A 19,312-nucleotide genomic window follows, 5' to 3' on the forward strand; every position below is an offset into this window, starting at 1 on the left:
GAATCACTTGAACCCGGGAGGTGGAGGTTGAAGTGAGCCAAGATTGTGCCACTGCACTCCAGCCTGGGAAACAGAGTGAGACTCTCTTAAAAACAAAGCAAAAAAAGAAAACACACAAGAATTAAATAATGATTAGTATAAGACCTGGCACATTGTAAGGACCCAAGTGATGGAATTTTGCTTCCTCTCGCCCCACCTCCCCAGAGTGTGTTTTAAAAACAGATTTAATTACACTTTTCTGTCTTAAATGTATTCACATGGCATTCAGTTATACTGAGTACAGTCAAGCATACCTAGGTGAGTACAAAATGGTCTCCCAGGCTGAGTACAGTGGCTCATGCCTGTAATCCAAGCACGTTGGGAGGCTGAGGCAGGCAGATCACTTGAGGTCAGGAGTTCGAGACCAGCCTGGCCAACATGGTGAAATCCCATCTCTACTAAAAATATAAAAATTAGCCGGCCATGGTGACGCTCGCCTGTAATTCCAGCTCCTTGAGGGGTCGAGACAGGAGAATTGCTTGGACCCAGGAGGCAGAGGTTGTAGTGAGCCGAGATCACACCACTGCACTCCAGCGTGGGTGACAGAACAAGACTCCATCTGGAAAACACACACATAGACACACACACAGACATAGACACACACACACACACACACACACACACACACACACACACAAATAGTAAAGTACCCATTTAAGTATAATTTAAATATTCTTTAACTTACTTTTTTCAGGTCGTCCTTGGCGGAAGGAACCATGAGCTGGCACCTCTCCCTCTTCCTCTTGGCCTCTGTGACGCTGCCCTCCATCTGCTCCCATTTCAATCCTCTGTCTCTCGAGGAACTAGGCTCCAACACAGGGATCCAGGTTTTCAATCAGATTGTCAAGTCGAGGCCTCATGACAACATCGTGGTCTCCCCACATGGCATTTCGTCAGTCCTGGGGATGCTTCAGCTGGGGGCAGACGGCAGGACCAAGAAGCAGCTTGCCATGGTGATGAGATACGGCGTGAATGGTGCGTGTACACAGGTGCTCACTGGTGGGGCCCTTGCCTGAGAGTCTTGGGACAAGAGGGTTTATGGCCTGGTTTTCGTTGACAACCCCAAGAAGCAGAGCAGCCTGCGGGGTTTTGCTGATGCCACTAGGGGCTTAGGTTGAGTCTCTTCTAGAGAACAGACACTGTGGTGCTGGTAGTTAGGAGAACTAGACTCTGGTCCCTTTTCTGTGACTTTGGAGCTTGGGGTCTGCCACTAGGTCTCCTTTCCCAGGGCTCCAGCCCTCATCCCTGCAGCGGGGACACTTCCTGGCTTACCACCTCCATGGTGCCCCGGGCTGAGTTGTACTGTGATTGTAGGTGTGCTTGTAAAGCATGTGAGAGGAGCTGGGAAGGGGCGGCTGGAGGGGGCGGGGGGCGCACAGGGCCTTGTGATGATGGAGCCATGCTGGGTCTTGATTGTGGTGGTGGCCACACAAATCTGCACCAAGGATAAAGTTGCACAGACCTCCCCACCCATCCCATAACAGGAGTCTATGAAAAATGAGTGAAATCCTAATGCCCCCTGTGGACTGACCTGATGGAAATTTCCTGATGTGACAACAGTACCACTGGAAGACTGCGTGAAAGGCCTGTGGGACCTCCCTGCATATCATTTTGCCACTTCCTGTACATTTATAATTATTTCAAAATATAAAGCTAAACAAAGACTTGGGACCGACCCAGATGTCCATCAGTGATCAATTGGAGAAAGAAAATATGGCACATATACACCATGGAATACTATCCAGCCATAAAAAAGAATGAGTTCATGTCCTTTGCAGGGGCATGGATGAAGTTGGAAACCCATCATTCTCAGTAAACTGACACAGAACAGAAAACCAAACACTGCATGTTCTCACTCATAAGTGGGAGTTCAACAATGAGAACACACGGACACAGAGGGGAACATCACACACTGTGGCCTGTCAGGGGTAGCGGGGGATGGGGGAGGGAGAGCATTAGGACAAATCCCTAATGCATGTGGCCTTAAAACCTAGATGATGGGCTGATAGATGCAGCAAACCACCATGGCACATGTATATCTATGTGACAAAGCTGCACGTTCTGCACATGTATCCCAGAGCAACATAAGGCCCAATGAAAAAGGTTTAGTTTGAGTTAAAGAAAGCCCTTTTACAAATGACCTATTTAACAGAACGAGCTTCATCTCCTGGCACTGTTTTGCTTCAGCCGAGGGGTCTTGCCCAGAGCCGTGTCCCACCTGCTGTCTCTAAGTGCAGCGCTCAAGGGAGCAGGACTGGCTCCCCAGCCCTTCCTGGCCACCAACATCCTCTGCGACCTTCCACAAGTCACATTCACATCTAGGTTTGCTCACTTCTTTGGAAACAAGGAGTCTTCCTGCCCGTGTTCTTCCACCTAGCCTGGCCCAAAGGTTCTGAGAATCTTGACTACACTGGCATGGGCAGCTGGAGAGTAAGTCGAGGGAGGTGGCGATTTGTGGCATTCAGTGCCCCTGCCTGCCTCTGACTCTGCTCAGCCTGGCCTCCAGGGCTGCCAGCACCAAATGCCTAATCTCACTGCAGTGTTGACGCAGCGTTACACTTCTGCATGAGTCTGCGGTTTGTTCACCTGTTGGAAGCATGGAAGCACTAAATACTTGGAACACACAGTTCTGCCCCTTGCGTGGAAGTTCAGAAAACTCTTGGTGATTTATAACTTCCTGGTGATTCACTGCTAAAATTTATGGCCTTTCCTAGTGTGATCCAGGCTGTGTCGGCCGAGACAATTCCAAAATAGCAACTGGACTTTTGTTGTTTGTTTTATTGTTGAGCCACACGGATTTTAAGTCATTATTTCTGAAGTTCTGATAATATTGGCCTGTTGGCCGTCCACCACTGCCTCACCTCTACTCCAGAAGAGCCAGGAGCTGGCAATTGGCCCTGGAAATATCTTTCAGCCTCCAAAGGCTGCCATTTTCTTACTTGTAAAATGGGCCTGCACCGTAGAACAGTTGTAAGGGGTGGTCATGAGCATCTAAAAAAGGGCCGTCCCCATTGTAAAGCCCTACACATGCCCCCTTTGTGGATCGTGAGAAGACTTTGCCCTGCCCTGTGTAAAGGGTCTGAAGAGGACACACATTCAGGGTGGCAAATTGGCTCTCTAGGGGACCATCAAGGTGACTCTGGCAGGATGTCTTAGGACAGTGTCATTTTGAAGAGACCCCAAGCGATGAAGAAGGATCTGTAATTTGAGCTCTCTATAGAAACACATTTCATCCTTATAACTTATTTGCCTCTTTTTCACCCTCTCAAACTAAATGGAGCATGTATGAATGGCTCATGTAAAATAAAGCTTACATTGCCATAAAATTAATCTCCGTACTCTTTGAGCTGGATACCAAGTAAAAACCACATTGCTCTGGATGGCGGCACATGGTAATTTTTTTATAGTCTAATGCTTATTTTATTCATCTTTTTTTCCAAAATAGAAAAAAAAAAACGAAATTACGTTGTTAAATCTTTGGCAAGAAAGGAAGCAGCACTTAATAATGTTAGACAAGAAAGAGAGAAAGAATTAGGAAGTTCCCTTTGATTTATTCCCCCTTGGCTACAGAAGTGAGGACTGTGTCAGCGTTCGTATTGACCTGGCGCCCAGAAAGGCTACCATGTGAATGAGGTCTGCGTTGGGAACATGACGAGAACACCTTGAATATGCCTGTTTTGATGCAGAAGCACAGTAGATTTTCAAGAGCTTCAGTAGTTACACTTTAACCCTATTCCCTCTTTTTCTTAAGAAATAGGCCCCTGAGAAAACAGAAGACTTGGTTTCCTGCTACTCATAGCTATCCTGTTTATATTGTTCTTTTATTTTTATTTTTGAGACAGGGTCTTCCTCAGTCACCCAGGCTGGATACGATCATGGCTCACTGCAGCCTCAACTTCCAGGGCTTCAGCAATCCTCCCACCTCAGTCTCCCCAAGTAGCTGGGACCACAGGCATGCCACCACGCCCCGTTAATTTTGTATTTTTGGTAGAGATGGGGTTTTGTCATGTTGCCCAGGTTGGTCTCAAACTCCTGAGCTCAAACGATCCACCTACCTCAGCCTCTCAAAGTGCTGGGATTATAGGTGTGAGCCACTGCACCTAACCTATACTCTTCTCACTTGCTGCAATATAAGAGACTTTTTAAAGTTTTCTAGATTCTTACAGAAATATTGCTGTATTTTCTGATTTCTCTTTTAGGAGTTGGTAAAATATTAAAGAAGATCAACAAGGCCATTGTCTCCAAGAAGAATAAAGATATCGTGACAGTGGCTAACGCCATGTTTGTTAAGAATGCCTCTGAAATTGAAGTGCCTTTTGTTGCAAGGAACAAAGATGTGTTCCAGTGTGAAGTTCGGAACGTGAACTTTGAGGATCCAGTCTCTGCCTGTGATTCCATCAATACCTGGGTTAAAAACGAAACCAGGGGTGAGTGGCCACAGTATGTCATATGACTGCATAGTTTGTGAATGAAAGCATGAGTTGGCTTCCAGGACTCAAAGTCGTGTCTGCAAGTCCAATCCAATGGCCTGTCCATTGAGAAACTCCTGGACCCAAGGAAGTTCTGGTCGGTCTCTCTTCCTTCCCCTTCATGCTGCCATTGCTCACTGTGCCCCTGGGAGGTTTTTCTCCTGTAGTTTGGGCAACAGAGCGGCATCCAGCCCCTCCCTCCCCACTGTCGCCTCCTTGCCTTATCTGGTCTCCAGTGTCCTTGCCCACAGGCACTTGTCGATTTTGAAGGTTTTCTTGCTCATTCCTTCCTGCTTTTGCATCTGCCACTCCCTTTACCTGGAATTTCCCCCTCATCCTTCCAGACTGATTGACGTCTTTGCCTTCCAGGCCTCTTGCTTCTGCCATTGTGAAAGATACAGGTACCTGGTTGTCCGTTATGATTGGCATGCAATTACAACTTTCAGAAACCTCTCCATTATAGCACGTTCTGCATCTCAAAATATTACTCATTTGTATGTGTCTCTTCTCCCATTAAATAAAGGAGAGTCTAATGTTGCTGTTTTAAAACTTAATTTGTAGGCCAGACGTGGTGGCACGCATCTGTAATCCCAGGTACTTGGGAGGCTGAGGCAGGAGAATTGCTTGAACCCAGGAGGTGGAGATTGCATGAGCCAATGAGCCAAGATCGCACCACTGCACTCTAGCCTGGGTGACAGACTGAGACTCTGTCTCAAAAAAACAACAAACTTATTTGTAACGTGGAGCTCCAGGTGGAAACTCACAGGAGGAACTGTAGGTCTGGAACCACAGGAGAATGTGAGAGCTGGGAGTACAGATTTGGGACCCTTTTTTCTTTTCTTTTTTTTTTTTTTTTTTTTTTTTTGAGACAGGGTCTCGCTCTGCCTCTTAGGCTACAGCGCACTGGTGCAGTCATAGCTCACTGCAGCCTTGGCCTCCTGGGCTCAAGTAATCCTCCCACCTCAGCCTTTCCAGTAGCTGGAACTATATAGGCATGTACCACCACATCTGGCTAATTTTTTTTATTTTTTTAAAGAGATGGGGTCTTAGTGTGTTGCCCATACTGTTCTCCAACTCTTGGGTTCAAGCAAGAGTTGGCCTCCCAGAGTGCTGGGATTACAGGCATGAACCCCTGCACCTGGCCATGGAGTCTTTTTTTATAGAAGAGGGAGAAAGTCAGTTAGGGAGAAGACACCCAAAGACAAAACCTAGGGACACTGTGGCCTTTCAGGATGTGTTTCTTAAAGTGTGGTTCCTGGAGTCCCTGCATTAGAATGACCTGGGCTGTGCATTGAGAGGGCAGATCCCTGGAGCCCAGCCCACCACATTGGAATCTCCCAGGGAGCGGCTGGCAACTGCCCCTGCCTCCCGTCACCGTTCTTACCCAAATGTTGGAGACCCACTAGCAGAACTAGTGAAGAAGGGGACAAAGAAGGTTCAGGGAGGGTGTAGGGGATCCCAGGTGACTTGGGTAAATTCGTGGCATCCCTTCTCCGTGGGGTCTGGACCATGCAGTCTGGGCGCCCTTCCTAAAACCATAAACCATCAGGAGGACAGCACACAGGAGGGTGTTCAGTGGCATTTCCAGGTGTCCGGCATCTGTAGGTCCACAAAGAGTGTTTGGAAGCAGACGCCCTCAGGACTGGTTCTTGGTCCCGGCTCTGTGGCTAGAGGCTGTGTGACTGTGACATGTCATTTTGTCCTCAGCCGCTGCCTTGATCTGTAGATTGGTAATATTAAACCATATTAGTTATACCATGTGACAGTCTTCAAAGTACCTGGAGAAAACCTCCACGTGTGTGGGAAGAGAGCATGGAGACGCCTGCAGCGCTTTTCAGCCCTGTCGGACCCAACTCCTCTGTTTGTAACAAATATTTTTAATACTCTCTTTACCATTGTGAAATGAAATTCATACATCATATTACCCTATGCACACACACAAATTTTTAAAAACTGAAACCGTGCCAAACTGTAACACAAAGGGAAACAAAAGAAATTTATACATGTAGTTCAATAGGTAAAGCCTTGGGTACAACTACACTCAAATACGTAATAAGGTAGTCAGATTCTCAGAATAATTGTGAATTGACAGCTACAAAAGGCATGTTGTACTAGCAACTCATATACGTGAGCTGTGTTATTATCGCTGATGCAATTTTTTTTTTTCTGAAATGGGGTAAGACTCCTGATAAATTTCTGAACAAAAGAAAGCACAGGCTCTGCTTGAATGTCCTGGTAGTCACATTCCTGGCAAATTCAGCATACATGTAAAGAATGCAAAAAAAAAAAAATTACTTTGTGTAAGAACAAGGTTCTGGGCTCGGATAATTATAAGTAGATGTCCTACCAATGCAGAGATCCAGTGGGGTATTTAAAAGCCATGGGAGAAGCGGCCTAGGTCTTCATTGGGTGGGACTGTTTTAAACATTGCAGGACAGATAGCATTTCTGGCCACTGCTCACTCAATCAAAAACATGCCTGCCCATTTCCAAACTGCCTTTACCTGGGGGTGAACTGCCCCCACTGAAAGGTACATGACCACATGGTAGAGCTCAGAAGTCACTTGGAGCTCAACTGTCTGTGTCTGTAGGATTGCTGGGTCTGTCTCACAGGAATGATAGTTCCTTCCCTACAGAGAGTGGGAGAGCCCAACATGCAGACCCTTTGCAGGGCATCAGGGATGGGTCTGGCCTGCTGGCTGCTGCAGCCTCAGCTTCTCGGCCTTGTATTCTGTGTTCCAGCCTCTTCCCAGTCCCGTTACTCACGATCCTGTCTCCTGTCAGAGAACCCCACACACACTCCTGCTGCCTGCAGTGCTTTCTCTCCCTCTTCCCTGGTGTACCATCCATGAGTGGCAGGCGTGAATGTTAAAAGCACACACTGTGAGTTTAAATCTCAGTTCTGCCACGTGCAACCTGTATAACCTTGGGCAAGTTATTTAACCTTCCAGTGCATCAGCATTCTCATTTGTAAAATGGAAAGATGTAATAGTGATACCTATTAGGCTGATATAAGGATATAAATAATACATCTAAAGCATTTAACAAAGGGCCTTGCACTTAGTTGTTCAACCAGTGTGAGCTATTTTTATAGCCATTATCTGAGGTCCCATCCATCTCAGACCTCACTGACTAGGTCAGGTCACCCTCTTCTTAGCCCTATAGCCTTGAGTAATTCCACTTCCAGGTATTTACTAAAATTGTAGCTGTATACTTTTCCAAGTTATTTTGTGTCAGCCTACACCCCTCTCTCTCTAATTCACAGCTTTTTGAGGGCAGATTTTCTTCTTGGTTTCTCATTTAAGAAAGTACCAGGCACATGGTAGGTAGGTAGGTAGGTATCCAAGGATAGATGGATGGGTGGATGCGTGGGTGGATGGATGGGTGGATGGATGGGTGGGTGGATGGGTGGGTGGATGGATGGGTGGATGGATGGATGGATGGATGAGTGGGTGGGTAGATGGATGGATGAGTGGGTAGATGGATGGGTGGGTGGATGGATGGATGGATGGATGGATGGATGGATGATAGGTGGGTGGGTGGATGGATGGGTGGATGGGTAGGTGGGTAGATGGATGGATGTGGGTAGACAGATGGGTGGGCGGATGGATGGGTGGATGGATGGATGGATAGGTGGGTGGATGGGTGGATGGTTGGATGGATGGGTAGGTAGATGGATGGATGGATGGATGGATGGGTGGATGGGTGGGTAGATGGATGGATGGGTAGATGGGTGGGGGGATGGATGGGTGGGTGGGTGGATGGATGGGTGCGTGGGTAGATGGGTGCGTGGGTGGATGGATGGGTACATGGGTAGATGGATGGGTACATGGGTAGATGGATGGATGGGTGGGTCGGTGGGTGGTGGATGGATGGATGGGTGGGTGGGTGGATGGATGGGTCAGTGGATGGATGGGTGGATGGGTAGGTGGGTAGATGGATGGATGGGTGGGTAGATGGATGGGTGGGTGGATGGGTGGGTGGATGGATGGGTGAATGGATGGTTGGGTGGATGGATGGATGGGTGAGTGAATGGGTGGATGGATGGGTGGGTGGATGGGTGGATGGATGGTTGGGTGGATGGATGGATGGGTGAGTGAATGGGTGGATGGATGGATGGATGGATGATTGGGTAGATGGATGGATGGGTGGGTGGATGTGTGGATGAGTGGATAGATGGATGGATGGGTAGATGGGTGGGGGGATGGATGGGTGGGTGGGTGGATGGTTGGGTGCGTGGGTAAATGGGTGGGTGGGTGGATAGATGGATGGATGAGTATGTGGGTAGATGGATGGCTAGGTGGGTGGATGGGTGGGTGGGTGGATGGATGGATGGATGGATGGATGGAGGATGGATGATAGATGCATATCTGTGTCAGTTACAAATGGCAGGTTTCCTTGTACCTCTTTGCCTCTAAACTATGCATTTTATTTTTATTTTTTCATGTCCCATTATTATACCTTAGTCTTCCCAGTGACAACTGCAGGCATTATTTGTCTCTGTGAAAAGGGGCTAAGGAGATTTCTTCAGACACTTATTGAGCACTGCCTGTAGGCTCAATGTAGTGCTAGGACTAAGAAAAAGTCAGTGGCAGAGTCTCATGCAGGTCTCAGTGTAGTTAGGGGAGACAGACACATTAAAATTGGCTAGAATAAAATACTCCAGGTGTCATGGTGGTGCCAGGCATTGGGCTTTACAGAAATTGAGAGCAGAGACATCTCTTAGGAGGTGGCGAGGATGATCAGAGAAGATTTAGAAGTCCAGGGGATCATTGAGCTGCTTCTTCAAGGCAAGCAGGAATTGAGCTGGGTAATGTTCCCAGCAGAGGCAAGAAACAACATTCACTATTAGGAAGCCAGTTATGAACTTGCTAGTGGGATGGCATAACGTTCTAACTTCTCTCTCACAGGACAGATCGGGTTTGCAGCCTGCCTTGTGCTGGGTTAAATGATGGCTGTTTATGGCTTAGGTATTTTCCTTCCTCGTCCTGACTTAGGTGGCGTTGGTGCCCCCTTGTGGAAATAGTGAGTAGTGATGGAACTGCCTTAGCAGCACACTGTGGGAGACTTCAATGTTTATGTACCATAACTTATGTAAACACTTGTTTATTGTACACCAGAATCCTCTTGAGTTTCATTTAAAAGGACTTAAGGCTCTCATTCCTGAATTAGATATTCTCGCTCCTTCACAGCTGTTGGTTTTACTCTCGCCATTTAAAGTAGTATAACTTGCATTTATATTATGCGTTTACACACACACACGTATTTGAGTTAATGCAGTGAATTAAGTTTTAATAGCTTTGGCATTAGTGATCCCTATTTATAAACATATAGACATACAGACACACACTTACACAGCTGAATCTTCAAAGACCAAGTAAAAGGAAGTTAACTAGAAGACCAAAGCTTCAGCCAAGGGTAGCATTTTGGAAGCATCCTGAGGTGAGAAGAGTTGGGTTCACTCCTTCACTCTTGATGCAAGTAAGATGGACCATTCCCAAAATCTTGTGAAGAGCATTTTCCTTCAAAATTAGGAGTTCTAGGACAGACCTTATTTTTTTCTTTTTAAAGATTTATTTTATTTTGTGTTTTTTTTAGAGACAGGATCTCATTCTGTCACCCAGGCTGGAGTGCGGTGGTGCAATCATAGCTCAACACAACCTCGAACTCCTGGGCTTAAACGACGCTCCCATCTCAGCCTCCCAAGGAGCTGGAATTACATGTGTATGGCACATACCCAGCTGGCTAATATGCTTTTAATTTTTGTTTTTTGTAGAGATGGGGTCTGGCTATGTTTCCCAGGCTGGTCTCAAACTCGGAGCCTCAAGTGATCCTCCCTCCTCAGCCTCCCAAAGTGCTGGAATTGCAAACATAAGCCACCATGCCTGGGCTTTATTTTACTTTTCACTGGCCCATAATAATTGTACGTATATGGGCTACAGTGGTAAAGCTTCGATACGTGTATACAATGTGTGGTGTGTGAGGTTTCAGTAACCTCAAACATTTCTCATTTCTTTGTAGTGAGAACATTCAAAATCTTCTTCTATTGTCTCCAATATTCGCACCTTGCTTGATGCCTGATCCATAAACAAAGACACCGATTTCTTGTTTTTATTCTTCTTTAAGCAGTTATGAGGCCTTGTGATATCCAGAGATTCAGAAATAATGTTTGACATTTCTAAAATCTTAAGAAAAATGAAGCATTTACCCTTAATAACATACAGGCTGAAGTGTTTATTTTTGACTGGGATTAAATTAAACCAAGAGGAGAAAAACAAAACAAAATCGCTGATCTTATACTGACCAGAAACCCTTACTACCAGCCACTTATTAGCAAAAAAAAAAAAAAAGAAGAACTTAATTATCAAATCTTATTTGGATAAGTGAGATTGTTTTCTAAAGCTTGGGCTTGCAGGGAATTGATAATAAAAGAATTTCTTGATGAAAAGTTTTGTAACCCCTAGCAAGGGATTTCTAGAGTCTTTTCTGTTTCTCTCGTAACTTCTTTTTAAATTTAATTTTTAGTGGGGAGTGGGGAACCTAGAAAGTACAAAATAGTATTTTTAGAATAGTCTCTTTATGATTCTTTAAAACTCCTTTGATTTTTCATTCTTCTGATGACAGCTGCCATTCACCCTCAAGTCGGCCACCAGCCACCAGTCCTGAGGTCTTTTTTCCCTTGTTTGTTTTGGCTTCACAGATATGATTGACAGTCTGCTGTCCCCAGATCTTATTGATGGTGTGCTCACCAGACTGGTCCTCGTCAATGCAGTGTATTTCAAGGGTCTGTGGAAATCACGATTCCAACCTGAGAACACAAAGAAACGCACTTTCGTGGCAGCCGACGGGAAATCCTATCAAGTGCCGATGCTGGCCCAGCTCTCCGTGTTCCGGTGTGGTGAGTTCACGCTCCGTGAGGCCTGTTCTAGGATGTGCTGGAGGCAGCAAGGCCCTTGAGTGCTTTAACTTAATTCAAGAGCAAATCCAACTTTTTGTCTTTTAAAAAAGTTGGGAACAGAGCAAGGTGCTGAGAGGCAGGATTTTTATAAAGCTCATGTAAATCTGTGTTATGTACAAAGGTTATTATGCATAGCATAATATGCATAACGTGCATATATTACGTACAAAGGTATTAATGCATGGCATGTGTAGGCTTTTCGGTTGAAAAAGATGAAAGGACAAGTCATGAAATAAGTATAAGTGAGCACATTAAACACAGAAAGCATCAGCAACTCATTAGCAGTCTTATATTACCAAATGAAAAGCTGGATTTCTTTTTTACTTAGCAGATTGGTGAAAATTAGAAAGATTAATAAAAATCCTTTGGTGGCTCTGCTGGGGAGGAAGCAGGACCCCTGGGCACATTGGTGGTGGGATCTGTGGGCTGAGGACTTCCTTGGGGTCCTGGCTTTAGCAGTCCCGCTCCAAGGAATTTATCCTCTGAACATAAGCGCATATTGACAAATAGAAGCCAAATGCAAATATACAGTGGAACGTGTGTGGTCATGAGACTTAGATTTATATAAATGGAAAGATGATGCTATATATGGTTGATTGCAGAAAACAAGATATGGAACAGCAGATGTCAATCAATCTCGCTTATGTAAAATTCTTTCCGTATATTCACGCGTCTATAGAGCTAGGTCTCAGAGGATGTTCAGTAAAAATGTTAATGGTAGGATTTCCGAAAAATTATTCCTGAATTTGCAAAACATTTTTTTGAGATAGGGTCTCACTGTGTTTCACACACACATGGCTCACTGCAGCCTCAACCTCTTGGACTCTAGCAATCCTCCCACCGCAGACTCTCATGGAGCTGGGACCACAAGCACACACCACCATGCCCAGCTACTTTTTTTAATATTTTGTAGAAATGGGATCTTGCTGTGTTGCCCAGGCTGGTCTTGAATGCCTGGGCCTAAGTGATCCACCTGCCTTGGCCTCTCAAAGTGCTGGGATTACAGGCATGAGCCACCGTGCCAGGCTCAAATGAACTTCTAAAATCGCTTTGCTTGGGATACGAGCAGGTGGCTGGGCTAGCATTTCAATGAAGTGATTTTGTTTTCGGTCAATCCTTTGTACACACTTTATAGTCCATACAAAAATAAAATAAGTCAGGGGGCCCTCACTGACTATATGTTTCTCTTACTGAAAAAAAAAATTAACAGTAGTTCAAGATTAACATGCAAGGATTCCATTAACATTCCTATGGAAGATTTAAAAATGTTCGTTTTTACAGAAATGTAGCATGCATTTCTCGAGTAGATAGGCTAGTCCCAGAGAGATACATGTCAGGGTGGCTTTTCGTTTAGAAGCTGATTTGCTAAATCTACGTGTGTGTTTTATGGAAACTAATACACACATACATTCTTATTGTCAAAGATTTAAACCCTACAGAACCCTCACAGTGTGTTGGTATCTTCCCTCCACTTTCCCTGATTCATGCCTCTCTCCTTCCCTGCTGCCACCCTGCTCTGGGCCCCCTTGCCCTCTGGCTTCTTGCTGGGTTGGCTGGTGGGAGCTGGCAGAAGAAAAAGGGGTCAGGCCATTAACTTCCGAGGCCTCTCCTTACAGAGTTATGGGCCAGCTGCATTCCTCTACGAAAGGTTTCAGCTTCTGCCAGGGGATGTGCCCAAGAGTTCCATCTCTCCAAGTCACCACCCCTCTCTTCCTCCCTCCCAGCCCAAGGCTAGTCATGGTGCCCAACGTTTATCGTCCAGGGGACTGTCTGTAACATTTCTCTGTATCCTATCCATGCTTTACCGTGGTCCTTCACCAAATTCTGTTAAATGGCCCAATTGGAGTCTTAGCTGTTGACTCGCCACCCTGACTGATCTGTACCTAATTCAGAACAGAATAAGGAAGTCCCCTGCTCACTACTGTTCTCATTTCCTCACAAGTAAACACGATGAACGGCTCCTCACCCTTCTCACCCTCCTTTCCATGCTGTCGCCAGGTTTCACTGAGGCACTGGAATTGGACACAACTCTTCGGGGCCATGCAGCAGAGGCTGGGAGTGTCAGAAGTTCCCTGCTTTCTTGCTTTGTCCAAAATCCAGCTTACTATGATAAGACAGGGAAGGTTCGTCTTGATAGGGCTGTGAAGAAAGTACCGCAGTCTGGGGTGGCCCCAAGCGGCTGTTCACTTCCGTGTGCACAGACCGTCTGTCGTTTTCTGTCTGTTTCCTTATGTGACCTGCGGGAACAGCCCGGCCCTGGCTGCCCTGCCCAAATTCACAGGGCCAGGGTGCCACGTATCAGATGCTGCCTAGGCCTCAGCCACACCTCACTCTTCTAAGTCACTTTGCCAAAACATTGTCATTCTGTTTATCTGCCTTCTTGACTGTTTTCCTCAAGATATCACGAAGAGCTCTGAGAATATTTGCTTGATAACAGAAGGAGAGTGAAAAATAGAAAGAGAAGAAGGAAGCCGTTCTGATTTATGCCCCGTAAAGTAGAAGCATTTCAAGGGTAGAAACTTTTCTATTAAGAAAAAAAAAAAAAGCTTTAAAATCATTTTTAGTAGAATTATATTTCATACTCATTGCAAAATCCTCAGTATACCTCAATATATAATATATATGGCAGAAAGTAAAAGTTCCCCTAAAATCCTATTTCCTAAGATAAAAATCCCCATTAAGTATCAAGTATATCATTTGAGACCCTTTCTAGCGATATGTAAAATATGTCTATAAAACTTTTTACATACATAGGATTGTACTGTAATTTCTATTCTATAATCTGCTTTATTCATGAGACAGTGGGCAGCTTTTAGTTATAAGGAGTTACTTGATCCTTTTATCAGCTACATAATATTCCCTGATACAAATGTATCATGATATCCTGTGGAAGACCATCTGCTTTTTTCCTATAATAACATTGCAGTGAGTATTCTTGTACATAAATCTTTCAATACTTGCATCAGTATTTCTAAAGGTAATTTCCTGGAATAGGAATCTCCAAGTCATAGTTGTTACAAACTTTTTATGATTATAAATTTAGACATTTTAGACTATATTTTGGGGGGAAAAACACAAAGTATAACAAATTTATATTTTCAGCTTCTTTTCTCCTGAGTTTCCAACTCATACCTGTCTGTTCACGTCACATATTAACTTGGTCGCCTACTAAGTTCTAGCTGCATGGATGAAACTCATTTACGCCAGGTGCTGTGGCACACACCTGTAATCCCAGCACTTTGGGAAGCTGAGGCAGGAAGATCACTTGAACCCAGGAGTTCAAGGTGAGCTTCAGATCATAGCAAGGCCCTGTCTCTGCAAAAAAAAATTTTTTAATTAGCCAGGCATGGTGGTGCTCACCTGTGGTCCCAGCTGCTCAGGAGTCTGAGGTGGGAGGATCACTTGAGCCCAGGATGTTGAGGCTGCAGTGAGCCCTGATGACATCGTTGCTTTCCAGCGCCTGGGGAACATAGCAAGACCCTGTCTCAGTAAATAAATATATGTATTGGCTTTGCCCATTTAGTTCTCAACCCATAGTTCCTTAGCAGCAAATGGCACCAATACTCACCCAGTTGCTTAAGCTACCCCTCCTTCCCCAGCTACTCTCCCCAAATTCCCTTTGGACTGCCACCTAGAATGTAGAGTACTGCACATGGTGAAGCATTTTGCTGTTGTTTTTCCAGAATATCCATTTCAATTTCTACAAAAGTACAGTCTAAAAAGTTTCTTAAGTTCTCAGGAAATCGTATTTACTTGTAGTAGAAGGTAATTCGAGGGACTTTCATCTATAAAGCTTTCCTGGGATTAAATATTTAAGATACCCTCTCTGATTTTACAGGCTGAGTTCTTAACATTTCAGTGAGCCTAGTTATGTCTTCCCTAGTAGCACTTAAAATGGAAATCAGATTACTTCAGGGGCTTTCTGGAAAAACTGGGTCACCGAAAAGCACCACTTAGAGAAAATTCTAAACTCCTCCACATCTTCAATACTTGATTCTTCACTTATTATCCCCCATTAGAAGTTTTGTTGGCCAGCATTTATCTAAGAGAAAATCCTTATTTTCTCTTTTTCATCTTTGCTCCTTTTCAGAATGAATCAACCTCTCAAACTTACATTTTTATACACTGGAGAAATGATGCTTGGTAAAGAATACTCAGTCTGCCTTCTAGAGGTTAGACAATAGAGAGCCTTGGGTAGGGCATTTTAAAGGGAAAAAGCTCTGGGACCATGAGAGGCTCCATGCTCTGACACAAGGGTCCCAAATCCTCTTCCTGACTTGATTCATTCTGCTCGGGAGCTGTGCTCCAGTGCAGCAGGTATGGTTTACTCTGGGTGGGCCGATTTTGTGTTTAGACTGTGAGCAGGGATCTCACATGCAAGAAGTGAGGTATTTTACAGAGCTTCTTACATCAATAGATGGCAGTTTTTGCTATGGGCCAGCTTGTGCTGAGCACTTTGTATGTGTGGTCTCATTGAATTTTCCTAGCTCTGTAAAGCAGGTGCTGTTAGCATAACTTTTTACAGATAAAGAAACTAAGACTTGGAGTCAAGGGACTTGCCTAAATCTCAGAGCTAGTGTGCTACAGGTGCAGGCTTTGAATACAGGTCCGCTAACCCCAGATCTCCCGTCCTTGGCCTTGGCACGTGTCCTGTATAAAAGGATGCAGTACTTGAACGATCAGGTAGAAACACAGAAAAGGTGTTATTTTATCTGCCAGCTCCTCAAGGCGCCAAATAAAGGTAAGCATGGGTATGTCCAATACACCCTGGCTACCACTGGTCATCAGCTCCTGTGGTCAGAAGCAGAAGAAGTCAGGGGAATCAGTCATCAAGCAGAGGTGACTGGATGCAGAATGATTCATGGTTATTAATATTACCGATCAGCTAATAATGGATCCAGTCAAGAATGGATTAACTGGTGAACCTAGATGCTATCTGCCCTTCCTCATTGAACGCATTCCAGCTCATAACGTTTCATTATTCCTTACTTCAATCCTTCTTAACAGAATAGTAAACATTTCTAGAGGCAGTTAACACCTCCAGATCCTTATTTCATGCCCTGGAGCAATCACTTATTAATCACTTCTCAAACTTCACAGTTTCTGAAAATTAGCTCTACCAGAGTGGGGACTAATGTTTTCTTCAAGGATTAAAGAGTTCATTAGGAAGTGATTATTTTCTCACTTTCCCATTGATTTTTCAGTTTCTTCTGAGACCATTTTGTTATGCAGGCTAAGAGTAAAGATGAAGAATCCTCTCTTTCATTCTTAGGTTGCCCCGAGACTGAAGCCAGGCTTGGGTGAGAATTCAACGCCACATGGGAGCTAAAGCGGGTCGCACCTGGGTTATTGAACAGCCCTGCAGGCAAATATAGTGTATTTGTATAAGACCAGGGGAGCCCCAGTACCTCTGTCAGTTGTCTGTGCTGTTTCTTTCTTAGGGAAAAACTGTAGCGTCATCCTGTAGTGCCATATGTTCTAATAACCTCACTATTTTTGTCATATTTCATAGCAAAAATTGTTCATCAAGTTCACTCTCTTTTCCTTCCTTGCTGTCTTTCTCTTCATCTCTCCCTCTGTCCATCCCTCCCAACCCCCTTCTATGGAGAATTGCCATATTGAAGTTCTCTGTCTCACAGGCAGTGATTGGCACATGCCATCTCCAAGGAAAAGATCAGTGAAAATCATGCAGGAAACTTGCTTGCTCTCTTCTTGCTTGCTAAACTCCCTAGAATGTGGGATCTTTGTCTATAGAGCATCTTGCAGGTAGACTGTTCTCCAAATAACATTTGAGAAATGCTGGCTTAAATTATTCTTGGGTTGTCATTAGTAAGCAAAAGTACCATGAAATGTCTAAAACCCCAATGGTAGTTACTGGAGTGGGTGAACAGTGAATAGGGCAGGGTGGTGGAGTAGGAGGAAGACAGTCCCTTGGCATTAGATTCTCCTGGCTCCCCACCTCTTAGCTGTGAATCCTTTGGCAAGTTACTTTGTTTCTCTAACGGTGGCTTCCTCTATTGCAAAATAGCACTGCTTATGCGTACCCTGTGAGGTGCTGTAGATTCCCAGTCATGGAAGGGTTGGGATGAGCATGGCACAGAGTGGGCCCTGTGGATGCTGTGTCTCCCTCCCTCTCTTCACATGCACACGTAGGCTTATCCAAAACGAGGGCTATAGGTAATAAAATTGCTCGTGTTGGGATTCCTGCTCAATGAGTAAATTGTAGCTACTTTTGTCCCCAAAAAAGCAAAATGGGTAGTTATGTGAGATAATGGATATGTCAATTTGCATTACCATAGTGCCCATTTTACTATCTATATGTATCCCATAATGTCATACTATGTACCGTAATATACACAACACAGTTTAGTTTAAAAGAAAAAAAAAAAAAAACTAAATTAAAACAATAAGGAATGATTCTAAGGCAGCTTGAATTTATTCTTTTATTCATGTAAGGGTCAACTTCTTGCAAAGCACTGAATTTTAAGTGCTTTATGATTTAGTTAAATTCTTCTCAACAGAATTAAAGTGATTTTAGTGATGCCCAAAGGCATTCTATCTAGGCTGAAGAAAGGAGAATTCTTCACTGGGGAAGGAAGAAATAACTGTCCTTATCTTTGTCCTTCTAAGGAAGCTATTTGTGGAAAAGGAAAATTCTCCATCTGAGTTGCTCTCTGAAGCTACGCTGGTGACCAGCAAGCACTCAGGCCACTTCTAGAAGCCAGCAAGGATACACTGAACCTGTTTCTGATTTCTTTAGGGTCGTCAAGCGCCCCCAATGATTTATGGTACAACTTCATTGAACTGCCCTACCACGGGGAAAGCATCAGCATGCTGATTGCACTGCCGACCGAGAACTCCACCCCGCTGTCAGCCATCATCCCACACATCAGCACCAAGACCATAGACAGCTGGATGAGCATCATGGTGCCCAAGAGGGTGCAAGTGATCCTGCCCAAGTAAGTGGCCCCTTCCCCTCAAAGAGAACAATGGCATTATTCAACCAGCAGCTATCGTGTGGGACGCCAGACAACATGAGGTGAAAATACGGCACATCATGAAGCCTGTTCTGTTTTGCAGAAATTTCATGGTGGGATTACAAGGCCATGCTTTTCTAAATGCTTTGATTTAATGCCTGTGCTTCCTGTATGGTAAGATATGGATCATAAGAAAGGAGAGAGGACAACCTTGGTCTCTGAACTTCCACATGAACACAAGCTCATTGGAGTACCGCAGAGGCTTTTTAACATATCTCATTGTATTTAAAGAATGAAAAACACACGTGTGTCATCACAGAGTAAGGATCAAAGTATAGTGAAGTTTCATAAAGCTCCATGTGTTTTCATAAGCTTCATTTTAGTTATTTATGTATTTAGCTAGAGGTTCATGAAGACCAAAGTAAAACAGAGAAGGAATTTGAGCTGCTCTGACTTGAGCCATGGGAAAAGTAATCCCAAATCCTGTATGAATCTTCAGTTTCTAACAGATCAGAGAACGCTCAGTCCAGAACTGTGAAGAAGCAATGAATGTTGTTCCCTTTCTATGAACCTCTCAACTTCTCATGCTGCCTTCCTACCATGCACAGCCTTTAACAGCCCAGGTCTTCGCGGCAGTGGAGAGAGTTCTAATAGCTTTCGATTCTTTGATCAGCAAATTAAGTAATCAGAGTAAGATGTTCACAGCAAGTATTAGCAGTCCTCTCAAGATTTTTTTTTTCTTTTTGGTAAAGTATGCCTTCAAGTAGGCAGTGCTTGATATAAATAAATAAGATGGTGGCACCGTAGGCCTTCATGGGTGAAGAACAGGTTCTTCACCATTAGCGCCCATCTGTGGAGAGAATCTGCTCA

General features: G+C 44.5%; 1 protein-coding gene across 5 annotated transcripts in view; it reads left to right on the forward strand.

Annotated features, from left to right (window-relative positions):
• The window catches only part of SERPINE2 (serpin family E member 2), a 66,175-nt gene that overhangs the window by 38,553 nt on the left and 8,310 nt on the right, over positions 1-19,312 (forward strand). For all 5 annotated transcript variants that reach the window (XM_074398960.1, XM_039469793.2, XM_074398958.1 and 2 more), the window contains exons 2-5: positions 734-1,014; positions 4,239-4,466; positions 11,208-11,405; positions 18,226-18,424. In XM_074398960.1, coding sequence (XP_074255061.1) covers positions 756-1,014; positions 4,239-4,466; positions 11,208-11,405; positions 18,226-18,424 — 884 coding nt within the window. In that variant the 5' untranslated portion in view covers positions 734-755. The remainder of the gene's footprint in view (positions 1-733; positions 1,015-4,238; positions 4,467-11,207; positions 11,406-18,225; positions 18,425-19,312) is intronic.

Source organism: Saimiri boliviensis, chromosome 5 (genome assembly GCF_048565385.1).
Source record: "Saimiri boliviensis isolate mSaiBol1 chromosome 5, mSaiBol1.pri, whole genome shotgun sequence".
Classification (NCBI taxonomy): Eukaryota; Metazoa; Chordata; class Mammalia; order Primates; family Cebidae; genus Saimiri; species Saimiri boliviensis.